The sequence below is a fragment of the Haemaphysalis longicornis genome, unplaced genomic scaffold, assembly GCF_048455015.1.
Source record: "Haemaphysalis longicornis isolate Haplotype H1 unplaced genomic scaffold, Haemaphysalis longicornis Haplotype H1 scaffold_12, whole genome shotgun sequence".
Taxonomy (NCBI): Eukaryota; Metazoa; Arthropoda; class Arachnida; order Ixodida; family Ixodidae; genus Haemaphysalis; species Haemaphysalis longicornis.
The window spans coordinates 9,210,609-9,231,306 of NW_027526225.1; the positions used below are offsets into that span (position 1 = coordinate 9,210,609).

The window sequence follows — 20,698 nt, forward strand, 5'->3', positions numbered from 1 at the left end:
AACTCTGCGCATGCGCTACTCTCGCTCCCAGTGACCAATCCGCCATTATTTGGGGAGCTAAATGTAAACAAAACGACGCCATGTTGGATTAGCCAGTTGCAAATGCCAAGCCAGCTAAATGCTGCTCCATTTTGTGAGCCCTGAAAGCGGCTGACAGGTAAGCACTACAGCTGCCATCGAAAAATTTCTTGGCCCCAAAAACCATGTGTGGCGCCTAGGACGGCTTCCTCAACTGCGCAGGGCAGGCGGCAAAAAAAAAGGGGGCGTGTTCTTTCATAACCCCCCAAGTGTAGTTCGGGCGGCCACCACAAGAGGGCTACGCTACTAAAAAAGGGTCCATTGTAGAGTGAAGAGGGCATGCAAATGAAGTCTGCCGATTAAGGTATAAAGTTGGGATAGTTGGTTATCTGACTGCATTTTACTGGCGAAAAATAGACGCGGACGAAGTAGTAGTACACAGGACACTCGCTAGACTACAACTGAAATTTTACTTAGCGTCTGTGAAACAAAGAAAGATAGCATATCACCATGACCTGCCTCTACACATCCCCACACACGCCAGCCTATGTGTCACACATGCGCCCTCGTAGGTAGCATATCTCCTTATCTGTAAGAGTGATCTGTAGATCTGTAAGATCTACAGGGAAGGAGTTAATCGTGTGAGCACCCCTTCAATCACTCTTACAGATAAGGAGATATGCTACCTACGAGGGCGCATGTGTGACACATAGGCTGGCGTGTGTGGGGATGTGTAGAGGCAGGTCGTGGTGATATGCTATCTTTCTTTGTTTCACAGACGCTAAGTAAAATTTCAGTTGTAGTCTAGCGAGTGTCCTGTGTACTACTTCTTCGTCCGCGTCTATTTTTCGCCAGTAAAATGCAGTCAGAAGCAGGGTGTCGAACCGGAACCGGAACCGAACCGAAAACCGGAACCGAACCCCAATTTTTGCCCGGAACCGGAACTGAACCGGAACCGTATTGTTTCCGCCATTTTGGAACTGAACCCGAACCGGAACGAATCGAAGGAACCGTTCCGAACCGGTTCCGGGGCCTCAAAAATGTGATTTCTAGTTTTCCATTTCGGTACCCTACCTTGCGTCTGAAGATATTTTGCCACTCGCCAGACAGAACCATGAAATATTTTGCGTACTCTGCAGTTCCCAAGGCCCATCACGTTCTCTTCTAATTATTGGCCTCAATTTATGGTAAATTTGCCCGTATATACTATCAGTTTGCGTTAGGTACTGCCCATCTCTCCCAATTATCTTTTACATTTAGCATAACTTAAGTTATAACGCATATTGCGAGGCAACATATCATGGAATAATCTTCATGATTTCTATCTACATGGTGTTTAAAATCGTGTAAAGTTTTCAATGTGTTGTTAATTCGCATGCATACCTGTCCGCTTGTGAAGGCCTTCAGGGACACCATCAACAATAAATTCATATCTTCCACTTATTCTAGTTTCAATGGGCAGTTATATACAAGCAGCACTGAGACACCAACACTCTCAGTTCTCAAAATTAACGTCACTGTTTCTTGTATACAGTTCCGTTGTGTCCTTTAGTTACTGCTCTAAGAGAACATGAGATATAAAAAATGGGGAATCCTAATTTCTACTTTTAAAGTATATTTGACGACATTTTCATGTTATCTTGAATCTGCTCAACCTTAAACTTCGGCGGATGGACTGAAGTCGATCAGTGCGGGTTAACGGGTAGACTGGGGTGACAAGCCAACCTAAACTGCCTCCAGGAATGGTGCGAGCGCTGGCTCATGGAACTTAACCCCAGTAAATGTAAAGTCGTTTTATTCCACCGCCGCGGCATGCCGCTTGTGTATCCGAACACAGTTAATGCCATCCCCTTAGAAAATGTTCAGTCATACAAGTATTTGGGAGTCACTCTTTGTAGCGATCTTTCATGGAACATACACGTTACTAACATCATTTCATCTGCAAACCAAACACTGGGTTTTCTTAAACGCCATTTACGCCTCGATCCACAACACGTAAAATTAGAAGCATACAAATCCATTGTTCGACCGAAACTAGAACACGCATCGCCCATTTGGCACCCTCGCCAATCTTATCTTACACATGCCATCGAATCACTTCAAAACCGGGCCGCTAGATTTATTCACTGTTCATACTCTTCCACTGTCAGCGTATCTGGATTGAAAGCAGAATCTGGTTTACCGGATCTAGAACTTCGCCGTCGTATTGCCAGCCTGTCTTTGTTCCACAAAATATTTTTCATAGTCCGTTGCATGCCCCACCTTATATCGTTCCCGCAACACGCATATCTCACCGCACGAGCCGTTTGCTTCAAGTTGCTCGGCCACGTTCCTGGACTTGTACTTTTTCTGCCTCGTTTTTCCCGCGTACCGCGCCAGACTGGAATGGCCTTCCCAGCGAAATCGCAACCATTACCTGCCCATCATCCTTCATAGAAAACATTAATAAGCATTTCCTTTGTTAAAATCTTTGGCTTCTATGTTTGTCATTACAATTACCCACCCCTTATGTAATTCCCCCTCGCGGCTCTTTAAGGAAATAAAATGAAATGAAATGAAATTAGGTCAGTGAATGAGCTAATGCGAATTAGTGGGACTGGTGTGTTGATTATTTTGGAATAAAGAAATTAGCGGGTCAGTTGGGCCGGATTCGACGGTCGGACCAAACATGATATCTTTGGGGTCCTTGGCATTTAGAAATTTAGCAGCGTTCTCCTTCTCGACCAATCATGAAATTTTGTCACGCACAAAGTACCCGCAAAGTTATGTGACGACGCCTGAATGCTATAAAAGGTCTTTGTGTATGCCAGTATTGCGCTATTATGTTTTGATATATTAACATTGACATCTGGGACTAAAGTTATTAACTAATTGCCTAATGCATATTTTATATTCATCAAAGGCTTTTCAAAACGTGTGTATATTAGACGGGAGACCATTGGAAAGAAACTAAACTGTAAGAAAAAAAGGGAGGGACGATCACCTGGTTTGATGCAAAGACGCCCGATAGCATTCTTCAATACCTTCTCTTTGTGTTACCGTTCTGCAGCCCCCACACGTGTAGCATCTCAAACCCCGAACACAGCCCCTTTCAAGCTGAGGAAGCGGCGATAGCACGTGCGCTTAGCCAAAGCGGCACCAAAACTCTCATAACAGACTCTTAGCAGGTGTGGCCCAACTTTGGCAACGGTCGATTGCATGTTACAACACTTCCGATGATCAATCAGAGACCACCAACGTGACCAGTCACGATTGTATGGGCACCACCTCATACTGGCATCCCCGGCAAACAAGATCACCAACCTCGTGGGTCGAGATTTCACTCGCTTAGCCAGCGCTGATGAAGCCGGGCCCGAGTGCATGCATCCTGCAGTGACAGACTAGGAAGTTACTCAGCACTATGGCCTCTCGGCCTCTTCTATAGAACATATTCTTCCCAGCACAAATCGCTGCCAATTAACCAGGAAAGATTACTCCGCACCCTGTGGGCATACACCTTCCCACATAGCACCAGGCTTCACCTCTTTGACGGGACACAACTCTCTCCATTTCGTTGCTCCTGTGGAGAGCCTGGGAACCTCAAACACATAGTAGGCGTCTGCGACAAGTGTGCCGTAGATCCACCCAACCTGCACGTTTCCATAGAGAATTGGGAGACAGCCATGGCCAGCTCCGGCCTGGAAGACCAGTTGCTCTTGATGGAAACGGCTGCCGATTCAGCCCCCTCGAATGAGGTCGCCTCTCTGAAACTTTGACTCGATTGAATTAAACTTCATTTTCTATCTCTATCTCTCTCTCTCTCTACAAGTGATCATTACTGCCGCTTGTGACTTCACTTGGCTATCATCTTTCCCAGAGCCCAATTGCTGTCATCAGTCGCTGAAGGGCCATTAACAAGTTCCTATCTCCGGTGCTTCCCTATCCAATGCCGTCCCATGCACGCCGTCCAATGAGTCTTTATATCCATTCTTTCTTTCTAACAGCTGTGTTAGCAGATAAAAGATGAGCAGAAGGAAATTTCTCTAAATGCCACCTCCCACGCTTGGCAGTCGGCGCCACATACTCGTCACACTACCACAGAAAACATTTTGCAGGTACAGCTGAACCTCGTTATAAGAGACACTGATGTAAGGGACAAATGGGTATAAGAGACACTATTGACCCACATGGTTGGCTGCCCTATCTTTCCCATTAAATCGACCTCTTTTATAACAGACATCGGATGTAGAAGATTGGTTATAAGGGACAAGTCATCCTTGAACTTTAATCAATAATCTCACTTGTAATAGACATTTTAACTTCAGACGCAGTGCCACCAGTCACTAATTGCAGTTGCTTCCATCCTGGAAGCACAGGTGGACGACAGACGCCTGCAGTCGCTATTTATTATAACTTCAGCAAACACACAGTGGTTCAGTTAGCTATGAAATGATGAGAAGCCCTGCCAATGGAAATGCAACTTACAGAAGTGGGTGAAGCTTACTGCCATCCATTGGATGGAGCGCGATCGCACATGCGGGTTCTCCCACTGGCATAGCTCCCAATCAAAAAGCATCGCAGATGTTGAGTCCTGCAAGCATAATGAATAGCCTGAGCACACAGTGGAAGAAGCTGTGCGCTCCGCCTATTCATCAGGCTTGTGAACTCAACATGTACGATTCATCTTCCACAAACGAGGAAAGAAAAAAAAGCTTGCAGAATGGGTTGTAAAATATACAGTGTAAATACAGTCATGAAGCAAACAAAGATTCAGAACTATTTCATAAATTCTGGGGGCCAAACATAAATTAGAATGAATCTTTTGAAACATGCTGTAGCATTCTTTTGAGCTTGTTTTAGTCATAGGGTGCCCACACTGAACTAGGGTCTGATTAGTAAGTGAAAACATGGTACCCTGCTTATAAGAGACATCTCGTATAAGAGACAGAAACTGCTCCCCGGTACGTGTCTCTTATAAAGGGGTTCAACTGTACAGTTAAAGGAGCTCTTGAACACTTTAGATAAACTCGCCGCGGTGACTCAGTGGCTAAAGCGTTGCGCTGCTGAGCACCCAGACGCGATTTAGATTCCCGGCCACGGCGGCCACTTTTCTGATGGCAGCGAAAAGCGAAAACGGTCGTGTGTCCGAAATTTCGGCGCACGTAAAGATCCCCAGGTGGTCAAAATTATTCCGGAGCCCTCCACTATGGCGCGCCTCGTCGTCGGCGTTGCGTGGGCGCGTTAAACCCAACAATAAATAAATAAATAAATAAATAAATAAAAACAGTACATAAACAAACAGACACTTTCGATAAAGGCTTTCACTCTTCTTCGCACCTGGAAGCCCTGCGAAAACTATAGCTATTGCCAGCACAGAGCTGGCATGATTTGGGAAAAAGCGCGTGATTTGCTCGTCGCTGCGGATATACCTTCTGTTTCTGCTTCGCTTTTGTAACGTTTTTTTAAGTGGCGATCAAATCCGTTCTATTCTGCAACTGGAAAGCCGGCAAACAGCCGCTACACCACTGCAATGCCGTCATACAGCGGCCGAAGAACGCGAAGACCGGGAAGAAGAGAAAAATATTTCGAGCAAGTTTCTATGTTATCTGACGAGGTGATAGCAGTAATTTTTGGCTGAGGCACATTGCGACCCTATAATCTAATGTGTTGGTTGACTACTTTCTGCAAGCACTCAAGATATAGAAAAGAGTTGAAAAAAGTGTTGCAGGGTCGCATTAGGTTGGCGAAGACAAAATATTTGGACAAAGAAACCTTCCTTATGACTTTGTTTTGATGCCGACTTGATAAGGAAACGAAAACGGAGCAAAAAAAATTAACAGAAAAAAACACGCCTGCTTTTTTTCTTCGAACCCGTTTGAACCGGTTCGAACCGGAACGGAAAGGTTCTCTGGAACTGAACCCGAACCGAACCCGAAAGGCTTGAACCCGAACCCGAACCGAACCCGAAAAAATTCCGGTTCGACACCCTGGTCAGAAGTCTGCCGACTTGGTGAACCAACACCAAGTTTCAGCAATAATCCCAGTGTCGCCACAGTACAAAACACACTGGGAATATAATGCACAACCGAACTGTGAACTAACGAAAAGGAACAAAAGAAATAGGCCCGCAGGCGTGAGCAATGGCAATAGTGGGACATGTGCAGTCTCGTCGTTGTCAGACTAAAATTTATACCGTGCCAAGAACTGCCAAATAAGACAAGGGGAAACTCCGTACACATTTCTTGGGGGGAAGAACTTATCTACTTTCATTTATATGGTAGAAACCTGCCCAGTTATGATGTGTGTGCTGTAATAGTTTTTGCCAAAGTAGCGTTCCCATGCTGGCAATATGTGATGCCAGGACTAGGGTCACGTGACAAATGCACCTCCAAACAGGCATCTAAATTTCATTGAAGGGGCATGTTCATTACACCAAAAGAAACGGTACACCCTAATGTTAGGAGGAGGAGAGCAGTGGTTGCATGGTGGGACAGTTCATACAGTGGAACCCCGATAACACAACTTTCAAGGGACCGTGCGAAAGGTGGACTAAGAACTTATTTAAACTACTGTAATTAGCGCATTCTAGAGTATTTTGTAAACCTTTAGCTGAAGTCCCAAGTTTCCAAAGAAAAGGAAAGCCTATTCTGTGCCCCCCTCTCCTCTACAGTGTCTGTGCTAGACCGCCAGCCCTGTGTCTCGGGCGCGCTAGATAAGGTGGGGAGGTCGATGCGGCCAAGAAAACTGAGAGGGGAAAAGGAGTGTGTGAAACTGCCAAGGCCAAGCGAAATAAACGATAGTATGAGGAGGCGATAGAAAAAAGGCAGGAAAAAAAAAACAAAAACAGAGTGACAACACGGCTTTGAAAGACACTGATAAGCAGAGAGAGGGGGAGAGAGAGCGTCGCGAAAAGAAGAAAGTTGGATCAAGCGGTCGAGGAAAGTGGGCGTTCAGTCATCACTGTGGAATTGCGTCGTATGTGTTTTCACATTCGTCGGCTTGATGGCAGCTTCAAATTCCCGGTCCGCTGGTTACCTCGGTTTTGACTTCTCGCGGTTGGCGCTTTGGCGTTCTGCTGCCGCATGGGGCTGTCGAAGGATAACTCCCGCTAGCCAGTACCTACCTGCCTGCTTGCCTGCGTTTGTTTCCCAAGTGGTCGGGCCCGCCTGTGGACCTTTGCACACCAAGCAGTGCCAAACGGGGGTTTAGAATAAAGAAAGGTCGAGACGGACGGCGAAGCAGAGTAAAAGATAAGAAAAACGCTGGTTTATCCGCGCCAGGGTCTGTCGTATGAAGCGGACCGTGTACACCCAAGTGTTGTATAATTGGGGCTTCATATGCATCGTTTATATGGAAAGTTCGCCCGGACCGCGGTGATCTGTCAGAAGAAGCATGTCATCTTTAGGCCGGGGGACAACGTATCATCAGAGTTCCATTGTATTATGAGAGGGGAAAAATGAAGACTGCAATAGATAGATCACTGCACTGCGAGAGCTTCAAAATACCAGGCTTTGAGCAAAGATTGCGGAATCTCAGCGCTGTAGTCTCCCGTATGTGGTAGGTTACGTTTTCCACTAGCTCTGAGAGAAAGTTATATCAATTTTTTCCTGCCTGTACCCAAAAAGAATTTGCTGAATACCCCGAGAATTTCCAGTTGATAGGCCACCTGCTCCTGTCGCTTTTGCTTCATCTGCTTTAGAATCAACCCGCTAACCTTTTCAACAGCAGCTGTGGTGTTCCCCATAACCGAGGACAAGACTTGGACAGCAGACAAGCTTATAATGGAGCCGCAGCCTTTGTCCTACAAGCGAACACGACAGCTGTTTTATGACCTAAAAAGCCATCCTTTAATAAATTTTTAGGCCTTGAATTGCATTCACAAGTGCGCACAGAAGTACTAAATAAAAAAAGGACACAGAGCATACTCCTTTACTGAAAAATTGTGCTTCAGCTGCAAGAGTTCAGCAGGCTGTGCAGAAAAGTGCAGAACACCCAACAAAAGTCCTGGGGGCCACATGAGTGCCAAGATCCACCCTTGAGCCCTCTGCTTTTCATTTTTAATGCCCAAATTTTAAAATTAAAAAACAAATTTGAGACAGAAGTGGCCGATGGCCCACACCCTTTCCCTTCAGCAATCCTGCCAGGTTCACAGACGCTGGCACGTGCTACGGACGGACACAGGTCCCCTCAAAGGCTACCGCGTCAAAAACAAAAAAAAACTCGAAGCACCTCCTCTGGATGAGCTGCTCGAGGCTGCCGCCGTTGATGTACTCGGTGAGCGCATGCAGCTGCCCCTCGTGCACGCACACGCCGAGGAAGCGGAGGATGTTGCGGTGCGACAGCCGGTTCAGCAGCTGCACTTCCCGCAGCATGTTGGGACGGTTGCTGCTCGACGTGTTCATCTTCAGCACGCACACCTGCGCACGGGCAAGGGAAGGGGCATAGCACAGATATATATATACCGTAATTACCCGATTCTAACGCGCCCCCGATTCTAACGCGCACCAAATTTTCCAGGCAAAAAACCGAAAAAACTTGCACCTCCGTTTGTAACGTGCAAGGAACTTTGTGAGCAAGAAAAACGAATGCGAGAGAAACGGGCGATTTATTTCCCGAAGTAATCTCACTCATCTCACTCCTGGTCGCTCTCCGAGAGCTCTTTGTCGCCTTCCGCTGGCCGCAACATCTCGTCATCGGTGCCGTCAAGCGCGTTCGCGATGCCACACATCTGAACGAACGTTCAACCATGTTCGATAGGATCGTGGCCCACGCCTCGCGCGCCCATCCCACGAGCTTCTCCAGAGGCATACGCTTCAGCCAACCACTCGTTGTGAACGCGTGGGAGCCGCTGGTAAGCCGCGGAAGCGGCGCACCTTCATTGCCGCTGCTGCCATTGCTGTTATCAAGCACGCAAGTGGAATAATTTGACGATTTGTGTGAACGCAGAAAGAAAAGCCTAGGCGCCTAGATCCGAAAAATTGTTGCTAAAAGCTTTGGCGCCATCTTGAGATGGCGATGGGTGGAACAAAATTTCAGCTGTTTCGGCAGTTTCGGTTTCGTATCCGATTCTAACGCGCATGCGAGTTTTCGGCCTATTTTTGCGGAAAAGAGGTGCGCGTTAGAATCGGGTAAGTATGGTATATACGCCTCGAGCGCGGCCTGTAGGGGCGCCACTGAAATCCCCCTAGCGGCCCGTTTCGAAAGCAGGCACGGGAGTCCCCGGCCCGCTCCCCCCTGTCGCCGTTGCTTTTGGGGCTCGTTCAAGACAGCGATTTATCGTTTGTCCGCGTTCGAAATACCGAATAACGTGGGGCAGGCACTCTGTTTGCAAGCGTGGCATGTTCACGAGAGTATAAACGTTTATGACGCGATCTTAGTGAGATCTATATGAGCGCCGGGCGTGTGTCACAGTCCGGCGTCCCGAAGCCAGCATTTGCATGCAGCTGATTGCAATTCCGCTGCCCTGAAATTTAGTGACAGTGTCTCCGTAAGCAGTGTTTCCTCCGATGGTCATGTTGCGGCCATACACACAATGATGTAAATCGACTTTGTGCACTTACAAAATCTAGCGGAGCACTCATACCTGACAGCACGCAAGTTACACCTGCCAATATCACATATCAGATATTGATCAGTACCATGAACAAGCCAATGCGGCATAAATTTCACAAACATTGTACCAAAGAAGTACGACGGATAATGCAAAATTACACTCCGGAGTCAGCACACGACGACAAATTTAATGCTGGGTCGTCTTGTCCCGAGGTGAGCGCTCCCAAAGATTCATCTGTTACATTTATCCTCCACGAGAAGCGCGAAGATGGGCTTATAGAGTAATCCGCGTCCGTGACCAAACTCTTATTCGAAACATCGTCGTAAGAGTCATGACACAGGGAGACTGCAGAATCTAGCATAAACCGAAATCAGAGGCCCTTATCAGATACGACACTCTTCCAACGAGCCCGTGTATACGAGATTTTTGCGCACGTTAAGGCTCTCCAGGTGGTCAAAATTAATCCGGAGCCCTCCACTACGGCGTGCTTCATCGTCTCCGTTGCGTCCGCGCGTTAAACCCTGCAATCAATCAATCAACTCTTCCAACAACACCTCGTATCGCTTGTGAACTGCCTATCCTGTATTCTTCAAAAAATGAGTCCGCCGAGTGACCAGCCGTTTTTCAAGGCTAAAAACAAACGAAAAGTGAACACGCATCTTGTGTGTGCGATTACTAAAACGTTCATTCGTTGATTCCGCTCCGCATTTGTAAACAACGATAGTTAAGCGTCCTCCTCCTCATCCCCCCCCCACCCCCCCACCCCCCATGTCTAGCGAAATATCAGTGCATTTCGCATCTAGTTGGTCTGGTGAATACTACCTTGCTCGAACAAACGTCTTTAGCATTTCAGGAGCTGCACTCGTTTTTTTTTTTTTCATTCCCGTACGACTATTCTATTTATTCCTTACTTGCAGACCATTCATTTTCCCGTGGTTTCATTAACATATACCTTGGTTCTTACTATAAGGCATGAGTGGGCACATATCTGACAATGCAGAGCCTTTGAGTCTACTTAACATTTTCGCGTGGCTTATATTCCCATAAAAGGCACAAGTTTTTGTCAGCTATTGGGTTATCACGTCCCCGAAACATATTTTTCTACGACGTACATATTCGAAGCAAAGCCGCATTTGTTGTCTGCGCTGCAAAACGAACCAACCACTTACAGTGCCAATATCAGGTCCAAGCGAGGCGACAATAAATAGAATTCACTTGTGCTGACGTGTTCGAAGGTGACAGCGGTGATATGCTGCTGCCATCGCCGACGCCCGCAAGAGCGGCCAAGAAGCGCGCAGAACCGCCTCCCCGGGTAGCTCTTGTTGGCGTTAGAGCGCTCTACCAAGACGCAGCTGTTTTTTTTAGGTGCCCTAAACGTGCAGTTAGCTTACAGACGTCACCATAACAAGTTGTTTAGAGCGCGGAAAGGCAAAGAGAAGCGAAAGAGAACCAGAACACTGCATGACCACCTATCAGCCACGCAGCGCTAATCCCGCAAACGCCGGCGGCGGCAGGCGGCGCAGCGATCGCGAATCTCGAGGCGTATAGTCACACAGCAAGTAGCAACACAAGCTGCTTCCAGTAAATCAATTTGGCTCATGTAGACAAAATTTACAACAGTTATTCTATGTGTTACGTAAAATCGTGCACACAGCAATTGTTATTGTCTGCCTGGTGCAATAATGTTTTTTATTCTGTTTCAGTTATTTTAATTTGGTTTTGCTTTGCGAAAATTGTAAAAACTATGCACTGCTCAATGCCATGGCCAAGTAAAGCACTGTTCTGCCTTTTGCTATGCCACCCATGATAATTCTGTAATTGTCGTGAACGAAATAAGAAAAGGAGAAGGAGAAGGAGCAAACTTGTGTCCCGCAATAAACTACAAGGAAACAAGCATCAAAGAAGCAGTCAACAAAGTGATGTGCGCCGTGAGCATAGGCAAATAGAACACTGCAAAGTTTGCTCTGCACGCATTTATCTTGGAACGCTCTCCTTTCCAGAGCCATCTAGAATTAGGTTTAACAACGTTGATCAAAACAAATACTCTTGGTAAATGACAGCAAAGTGACATTGTTTCCCACAAAACAAGATTGTTCGGTGCGGCATACAAGAGAAGCAGCTAATGGGGGCTACACTAGTTGAAACATAGGATAACAGCAGCAGGTGCGTTTGCACGCTGGTAACAAAGCATAGGCAAAACGAATTCCAAGGCATAAATTGTGGAGAGAGAGAGAGAGAGAGAGAGAGAGAGAGAGAGAGAGAGAGAGAGAGAGAGAGAGAGAGAGAGAGAGAGAGAGAGAGACCACATGCACACACGCACTCTCACCCACGCACGCACACGTTATGATGGGGTTTATTGGCAGGACGGCAGCAAGGCATGGAAATGCAGAGCGGCCTAGCTGAGTCCAAAGGGGTTCTGCCGTGCGCACTCAGCTCTCGTGCCAACACTCCAATGATGATGATGATCTTGTCGCTTGCAATGATGATGATGCGGGTCACATAAGGGCAATATGTTCCGCTGCCTGTTCTTTCCAATTCACTGCGATGTGGCAGCACTGGTAGCATTACATTGATGGTGGCCAGTGTTCCCCGTTAACTACACACACACACACACACACACATATATACAGGGTGTCCCAGCTATCATGCACCAAGATTTAAAAAAAGAGAAATTGCGTAACTCGAAGAAAACCTAGTGCATAATGTTTGCAGTACTGTGAAGAAGCGGAGAGTAATTTTTTCGTTAATGAGACTTAATTAATTAATTGTAATTAATTATTTAACTCGAGAAATACTGTCCTAATCACTAAAGTGTCAATGAGGCACTTGTAGGTAGCCACGAGGGGCATCTAACTGCGCTATTTTCAGCGACGAACTAATTGCGTACTCATTTATTCTGACTGATAAAGGAAACCCGCGAAATATGAAAAATACCACGTGACGACGCTTACGCGCGCATTGTAAAGCAGCGTCCCCAAACAAAGCTGATTGAAAGCAACTGCTTCGCGTGTTACCCGCCCGAAAGACAGCGCATCACCTTGATAATAGCATGCATGGAAGGAGCAGCAGCAGCAAGATTCGCGGGACGCGTGTGCAGATAAGGAACAAACTCGGTGGCGATTTCTTCTTTCTTTCTTTTGTCTGTTTCATTCTGGCTAACTCAGAGGCAGCCTGTTTGAGGGCGTTGCTTTACGGTACGCGCGGAGGCGCCGTCACGTGGTATTTTTCATATTTCGCGGGTTTCCTTTATCAGTCAGAATAAATGTGTACGCAATTAGTTCGTCGCTGAAAATACCGCAGTTAGATGCCCCTCGTGGTTACCTACAAGTGCCTCATTGACACTTTAGTGATTAGGACAGTATTTCTCGAGTTAGATATATAATTACAATTACTTAATTAAGTCTAATTAAAGAAAAAAATGCTGTCCGCTTCTTCACAGTACAGCAAACATTATGCACCTGGTTTCTTTCGAGTTACGCCTTTACTCTTTTTTTAAATCTTGGTGCATGATAGCTGGGACACCCTGTATATATATTACTGCATGCTTGCCAATCACGACGACAAACATATGCAACTATGCCCCTAATGCCCTGTTGGCGTCAGATGCATAATCCAAATGTGTCTGTTTGTTCTCCACTCTGGGTGCATTTTTCTCCAATTTCTTTCCCAACATTAGAAATGGCAAACTTCAAGAAAGAAAAAGAAACAAAACAAAATAAACGACTAGTCTAACTATTCCCAAAGCTTTCCTTGGTGCACTAGACTGTTAGCTTTACCTTCTGCACTCATTCAAAGATCCCCTCATTCCCAATTATACCAACGTTCTTATTCGGTGAACGGTGTCTTAGGCAGAACGAGCTAATCACGATGATGACGACGACGCATTAGAAATGATGAAGAATTTGATGGACATACGCAGCGCAGGAAAGGAAACGATATATATATAATGACGGCCGCTCACAATATCGAGCGTTCGCATTACGAGGAGGCAGGCCAGACTTGCACTCAGAGCGCGGAGAGAGAGAGGAGTCGGAGCTGGGGCTGACCTGGCCGGTGGTGCGGTGGGTGACCTTGTAGACCTCGGAGAAGAAGCCCGAGCCGATCTTCTCCGAGGTGAAGTCGTCGAGGCGGGTGAGGGTGGCCACCGCATGGCGCAGCGCCTGGCACGAGGAGCGTGCAGGGGGATCCAGCGCACGGCAGCCCCCCAGGCAGCAGCGCATCACTGGCCCGGGCCCCTGAGATGACGAGGAAGAGGAGACGACCATCCTCGTCGTCACGCAAGTGGCATCTACGCTCGTCCTGTTCTCCCGCCATTCCCAACTGGTCAAAATGGGAGTAGGAGAGGTAACTCGCAGACTAAAAAGAAGTTTGGCATGAACGCCCTACACGGGTGGCACTAGTGTAATTATTGTGTCCGTGGGTCTGCATGCGGCCAGAAAAGGGTCACTGATGTACCAACTAATCTCGCATACTTGCTTTAATGACACTCTTAGTGCACTGTTTTGCATGTATTTTTTAGTGCGTTCTCATTTCATAATGCCTTTCAACTTTTTTCGCGTCTTCAGTTTCATATTGTTAGATTTAAAAATTAGCTCTGATGTATATGATTCTTTTAGTGTGGATGTAGACTGTAGCGGCCTTGGATGTAGAGTGTGATTTCTTATTTCTATTTTTTTTAAATCAACATCCAATCGGTTTCTAATTTTCTAAAAATGTTTTTGGCCTACTTTGGCACATTTTATTTATTTTGAATTGGTTTTTAAACTTGCGATATCTTTGTTGGTAGAGGTTTTGTCCTAGAATTTTCTAAATGTTTTTTTTCTTAATGCGTAGATCAGAGGACAGGAATTAAACGAGATTAAATAGGCAGCACTGTGCATCGTTAATCGTACTCTCTTTTCAGGCAATCGTGCACACAGTGGCCTTGATTTGTGCAGCCAGCTGAGTGCAGTTCTTTTGCGTTTTTGTTGTGCTTGGCACTGTTTGTGACGGCGCAAGATAGTCTCTCTTTTACTGACGTTCCCAGTTTTTCTTCAACTTTTATCTCGCCCTATTCAACACCGTTTATAACCCAGGCTGCATTTTTTGCTTTGATTTTTCTTTCTTTCTTGAAGTAAGTCGTGTATTCTTGCTAGCATGCTCCACACAAATAAACACAGTCCAGGGAGCGGGAATCGTTCCTTCCATATGCATAAGCCCATTACACTGAACAAAAAATAAAACCAGTTCAGTGCCTAGCTCAATGACCATCAGAACAAAGTAACATCAGAACAAATGACAGATTTACTGCAACATCCCCTACAATGAAACCAACTACAGCCTTTTTTACAACCTGTACGCAAAAACAAACAAAAACGACAGTTTCCACAAACCAAAACATTGTCATTTCAGTACCTTCAAACAAACCATTGATCAACAAAGTTATGGCACAATCCACGACTCTTGGTAGGCCACAAGCTGTTAGCACTTATATATTGGTTGATTGTGGTGTTCACTGCACCAAAGCTAAACCTGGGCCGTGAGGCATGCCATAGTAGAGGGATCTGGATTTATCCTGGCCACCTGAACGTAGACGGAAATCTTGAACACACGGGCGTTTCCACTTTCCGCCTCCACCAGAAAAGCCGCCACCGCAACCTGGATTGAACCGTACCCTTGGGCTCAGCAGCACAACACCTTAGCTGCTGAGCCACCGCGGTGGGTTCAGCACTTATATATCTCGACCTCTGCATTCACCATAACAAAACGTGCTTCAATGGCCACCCACGCTGAGGCAAGAGTGCAAATATTGTTCATATCAAGGCCAACCATCAGCTGCCGTGTGCAAACAACCCGTCATTTTTTCCCCGTTTTATCCCCAACACGCTGGCAGCTTATCGCACGCGCTGAGAGCAACAAGTGGTCATGATAAGGTGCAGATAAATAAGATATCGGCAGATGGTGCTCTCAGATCAGTAGCAGCTGCTGAGGAAGCCGGTACTGCATAATAGTAAAGAAGATAAAGGTTAAAAGGATATACTTGGGCACAGGTTAAGAACGGCCATAGCTCCTCCAGTGTATCACTCTGCTGAAGCAACAGACCCGGATGTTGACACGCTTGCGCATTTTAAAAGGCGACTGGGCTTAGTGCAAGATATCACCCACTTTTTTTTTTCACCTACTTTGATTGTCGTCCCCACATTAGTTCATAAGCAGATTAAACCAGAAAGATAACGAATCGCGTCCCATTCAAAATACTCGCAGTAGCGCACTTCACCGCGCAGAGGCACAGCCTGCTGCAATGATCAGGCACAAGGAAAACATGCTTTGCCGTTCTTAAGTTGTATTAGAGTATAGTAAAGAACACGGCTAATCCTTTTTCTCTGATTTAGGTGTTAAAAAAAACAAAGCGACAGTCCGTGTCGGTTGAAAAACTGTTTAATACCCCAGCTACACTAGGATCCGAATGTCATTTGAACCAAACGTCATTTGACTCAAATGGGGTGCTTCGAATGCCATTCAGAATCTGCCGTGCTACACTACAATTTCAATGGCATTTGAAAGCTTCAGCATTCGCTCACCGTGCTGCATGGCGCTGCTGCTGTCGAGTTCTGTTTTTACAGAATAATGCAACAATCAAATTTAGCGGCAGTCTTTCGTATTGAAATGATATGAAATTACCAATACCGCAAACTTTGACACGGTTTTTGCGTAATTCTGAATCCCAATCGAGGTTTTTTGTGCTGTCTGGCCACACTGGTTCGTTGCCTGCTCACACTGGTGCTGAGAGTACGGAATTATTACATCTTGATATCACGATTTAGGTGAACGAGAAGTAAACAAAGTCCCACAATTAAGAATATTTGGCTCGTTTCACGTACGCCAGTAATGTATTTGTTTATGCTGACTTGGAACGCTGTGCGCGAGAGTGCTAGAAATGGCACTTGAAATCCCAAATGTCTCCCTCGGTGCTCATTTGGCTCGAATGCCATTTGAGCCGAATGGCATTTCAAAACCTAGTGTAGCAGCACAACTTGGCATTTGAGTCAAACGACATTTGGTTCAAATGACATTCGGACGCTAGTGTAGCAGGGGTATTACAAAGGGCATTCTACCTTCCTGCTGCCACAGACACTTTCGGGTCAGTCGCTACTTATTAATAAAACGCCAGTTTTTAAGGTGAAAGCTCAATATGTCTCGTTAGAGGAAAAAGCAGCGTCGGAGTCGTTATGATAAAAATGAATCATCAAGCATGGGCTGCACCTCGACCTCCGTCGCTGGGAAACAGCTAAAAAGGCGCCGAGCCATTTGGGGTAGTGGAGATTGCGGCAGCGACAGGCTCGGCTCACATGCCTGGTGAAAGAACAATAAACTGCCACTCTCTTGATAACACCCCTGGTTAAACCGGCTCGACCCAGTTAGGTCGAGACTTTGGAGATAAAACGAGTACTAGTGCCGCAGCGCTGGAGGTGCCACTGGAGGTGCAAAGAGTGAACGCTTCACAAGTGGAATGCCCACGACACCACAGTCGCGGCTCTGCATAGCTCCCGGTGCAGGTAATACACATAAAAAAGTTGCTCGAAAACGGTTCACCCGGACGACTACAATGCTTTTTTTTTTCTTTTGCACGTAACCTGTCTTATGTGTCTTTGCCACACGCTTAAAACTGCAGCTGATTGTTACAAATGACTGAGGTCAAAGTGTCAAAGCAACTACACGGCACCCATACTCAGGGACAAATTAAGAACGGCAGTAGCTCATGTACGGAATGGTATCACTCCGCCTCAGCGACAGACCCGGATGTCAACTCGCGCGTTTTGAAAGGAGACTGCTATGAATGCATTATGTTGTCTGCCTTTTCTCGCGTAGTTTGTCCTCGCTGCAGTGGTTTATAGGCATTATTAAGTCCAAAAAATCACCAAATGGGCTTGCGCCATGTTCAAAATATTCCCAGTAACGCACTACTTTCACAGCGCAGAGTAACAGCCGGCTGCGGTGATGAAGCACATGACAGGTGGGCTTCTCAGGGTGTTTGAGAATAGGGCTTACTGCCAAATCAAATGCCTGCCCAACCAAGCACGACTTCCTGTTTATTTAGTTGCACCTTTTCCACCGTTGCGCCGCCAAGCTAATTTCGATCTGCAGAATGCATCACGTCAAAGATATTCTATTTATTTACACGTTTCATCGGTACTTGAGGGAGGAAAAATAGAACCGATCATAACCTTGCAGTCAACATCACATTCCGGTTTTGAATAAATGTGCGTGTGTGGCTTTTATCGGTAATGGCGAGACAGTCCCACTTACATAGCACCGCAAGCAAAATGGACGTTGTCAGACACTACAGGTTGGACCCACAACTTGCCAATCCGTGCGCAGGTGTTGAAATACGGAACCAAAGAAATATACAGTGTCGCTTCGCTGAGCAGGCGTTTGATCTACCCACAGCGGTGGCTCAGTGGCTAAGGCGTTGCGCTGCTGAGCACGAGGACGCGGGTTCGATTCCCGGCCGCAGCGGCAGCTTTTCTAATGGAGGCGGAAAGCAAAAACGCCCGTGTGTACGAGATTTCGGCGCACTTCAAAGATTCCCAGGTGGTCAAAATATTAATCCGGAGCCCTCCACTACAGCGCGCCTCATCACCTGCGTTGTGTGGGCACATTAAACCCTACAATCAACAATCAATCAGGCGTCCGATATAATGGTAGGTGGTACAGCCAAACGTATGGAAGACCAGCACATGCATGGAGCTTCCGAACCTGGCAGCCAGATGACACTGCATGTATTAGAGGCTGTGCACTCGTATTTCTCTGTATCCACCCCCTGCAAACCTTAGTGGCAATCAGTCAGCTTGAACTTCCAATAATGTGTGTGCGTCAATGCTTGACGACAAAGACGTTTTTGCATTTTGCGCTGTGTCAAACCAGCTGAGTTACCAGAACGCAAGCTAGGCATGATTAATATGTGCTGGTGATAGGTGCAACGCACTAGTTTGGCGGCTTTTTACCCCACAGTTATACTACAACCTAGTTGACCAATAACCCCCTTCGATGAACAATGCCCGACTTGTTAGCAAAAATGACAGCCTGTTAACAGGCGACAACAAGTCCGCAATCCATCTACATGACGAGCAGTGTCGGAGAACTAACACGTTACACGATCTGACTCAGGCCATTTGCAATGCATGCGCGAACCCCGCAAGCGAGAGCCTGTCGGCTTAGACAGCGTCGACGACATACCGCGGAAAGCGAAAACAGCGGCGCAAAGTCCGCGGAACACCGTGGCCGAAGCTTCTGAAACACAAACGCGTGCGCGGACAGTTATCCGTCGTTTCCGTTTCAGGCGTACACTGAAGCCGAACGCGCTGCTACAGGACGCCTGTGCCTTCTACCGTAAAGCGGCACACGCGAACGAACTTGTAAAAATGCAAGTAACGGTTCAAGGTTAAAAGCGGACCAGGAAGCAGCCGCTGGGCGCCATTTAGCTAGCGGCAATCGCGCCTACGATGTGGAAGACGCGTGTACGAAGAAAAGTTTGTTTCGCGCTCAGGTTTTGTCGTGTCGTGTGGGAACGTTTCTCCGAGACAGGGGACACAAACCCGCGCCGTTCGAAACGCGGTTAGAACCCGTGCGCGTGTTATAAGACGAGGCGAAAGTTTTTCCTCTTCGCATCACCGACGCTAGCTCGTAAACCACATCACACGCGTCGTACGTGTTTACGTCACGGCGTGGTATTGCTACGCGCTGGAGAAATGATAGGTTTTTAATTCGCTAGCTGACGACTGCAAGATTTACAGTGCAAACAAACGGACGAAACTCCTCGGAGATTGCGGTGCACAAAACGGGCACTGTGCGTTCGTGGCGGAAAACACAATCAGCGACTTCCCTCGTTAGATGAACGGTCGCCGTACGCAACCCGCAGAAACCAGTTTTTTTTTTATTTTTCTTCGACGCCTACAAGACGCAGGTCTGTTTGAGTGCCGCCGAGGCGGCTACTGACCGAGCCGCCGAAAGTGTATTTCTCGTGTTGGGCGCGCAACCGCGATATGCATCTTCCACACCACGCGAAAAACAACGCCGCTAGAACGTTCGGGCGGCCTCGAAAAACAACGAGAGGCACGGGCAAGAAAGAATAAAAAAGGGGGCCATTCTTAAGCCGACCGGCCGGCTAGCGCGGGGAGCACGCCAGCAGTCGTCGGTTTCGTTCAAAACTGGGTCGTGGCTGCGACCGCTTCGGGCGAAGCGTCGGCTACTACGACGCAGTCCCTGCGGCTACACCAACGCGACGCGCTTTTGGGCCAGGAACCACAGGATGTACGACACCGACAGAGACGTTCGCGACTTTGGCGATTATTTACTTCGCGGCCCCTCGGCTAGGCAGCACGAATCTTTGGACGCGGTTCAAAAAGTAACTGGATATCACCCGGTCCGCTTTGGAGACGCGGCAGCTAGTAGGCCTAGCACGCCCGGCCGAGAGGGGGTGAAAAAACGTAAAACAAGCCAAATGCGGTCTTAACGCGCCCACGGCGTCGGCGCTGCGTGCAAGAGGCCGTTTGTTCCTCACCTTGTCTGAGACGGCGCGGCGTCGGCACTCGATGTCGACGCGTGAAGTTTACACGACATCGGCGGACCGCACTGGTCCATCGCGTCGGGGCGACTTTCCCAAGCGACACTGCTCTTCACGGAATTTCCTCGCGGCCGGCTCCTCGGTGTTGACGGCGGGTAGACGCAGCACAACGGACACACCACTGCAAGCTGGCCGTTGTCGCTCTTGCTCCGTTTTTGTTGCTCTTGAGCACGGCACGGATACAAGACAGCTTTCCGAAACTCCGCTCTCGAGCGAACCGACCACGGGCCGTTGGTTGTTGACTGTGCTCCCGCTGTGCCCTCTCCGTAGACGCGGCACCAGGGAGCGCTACGTACGGATGCGCTATCATCAACAGCGTTGTCTGCGTCGTCTGCTTTATTTAGCGCGCCGTGAATTTGCGCCGGCGAAGGAAATTTACAGCGATAAGATGATCAAAGACCAGAGGTGATGAATTTAATTATAAATAAGCAAATTTTGTTTTATTCTGGTGAACAAAAATGGAACACGAATAAAACAGGTAAGTGGATCGCGGAGCACTCGTGCAACCAGGCACCGTTTCGCGTCGTTCATTCTGCAGTGTGCAC

General features: G+C 47.3%; 1 protein-coding gene across 1 annotated transcript in view; it reads right to left on the reverse strand.

Moving 5' to 3' along the window:
* The window catches only part of Cdi (serine/threonine kinase), a 40,192-nt gene extending 19,773 nt beyond the window's left edge, over positions 1-20,419 (reverse strand). The window contains exons 1-3 of the mRNA XM_077692912.1: positions 20,091-20,419; positions 13,597-13,785; positions 8,227-8,414 (exon numbers count right to left, since the gene is read on the reverse strand). Coding sequence (XP_077549038.1) covers positions 8,227-8,414; positions 13,597-13,770 — 362 coding nt within the window. The 5' untranslated portion in view covers positions 13,771-13,785; positions 20,091-20,419. The remainder of the gene's footprint in view (positions 1-8,226; positions 8,415-13,596; positions 13,786-20,090) is intronic.
* Positions 20,420-20,698: the final 279 nt, after the last annotated feature.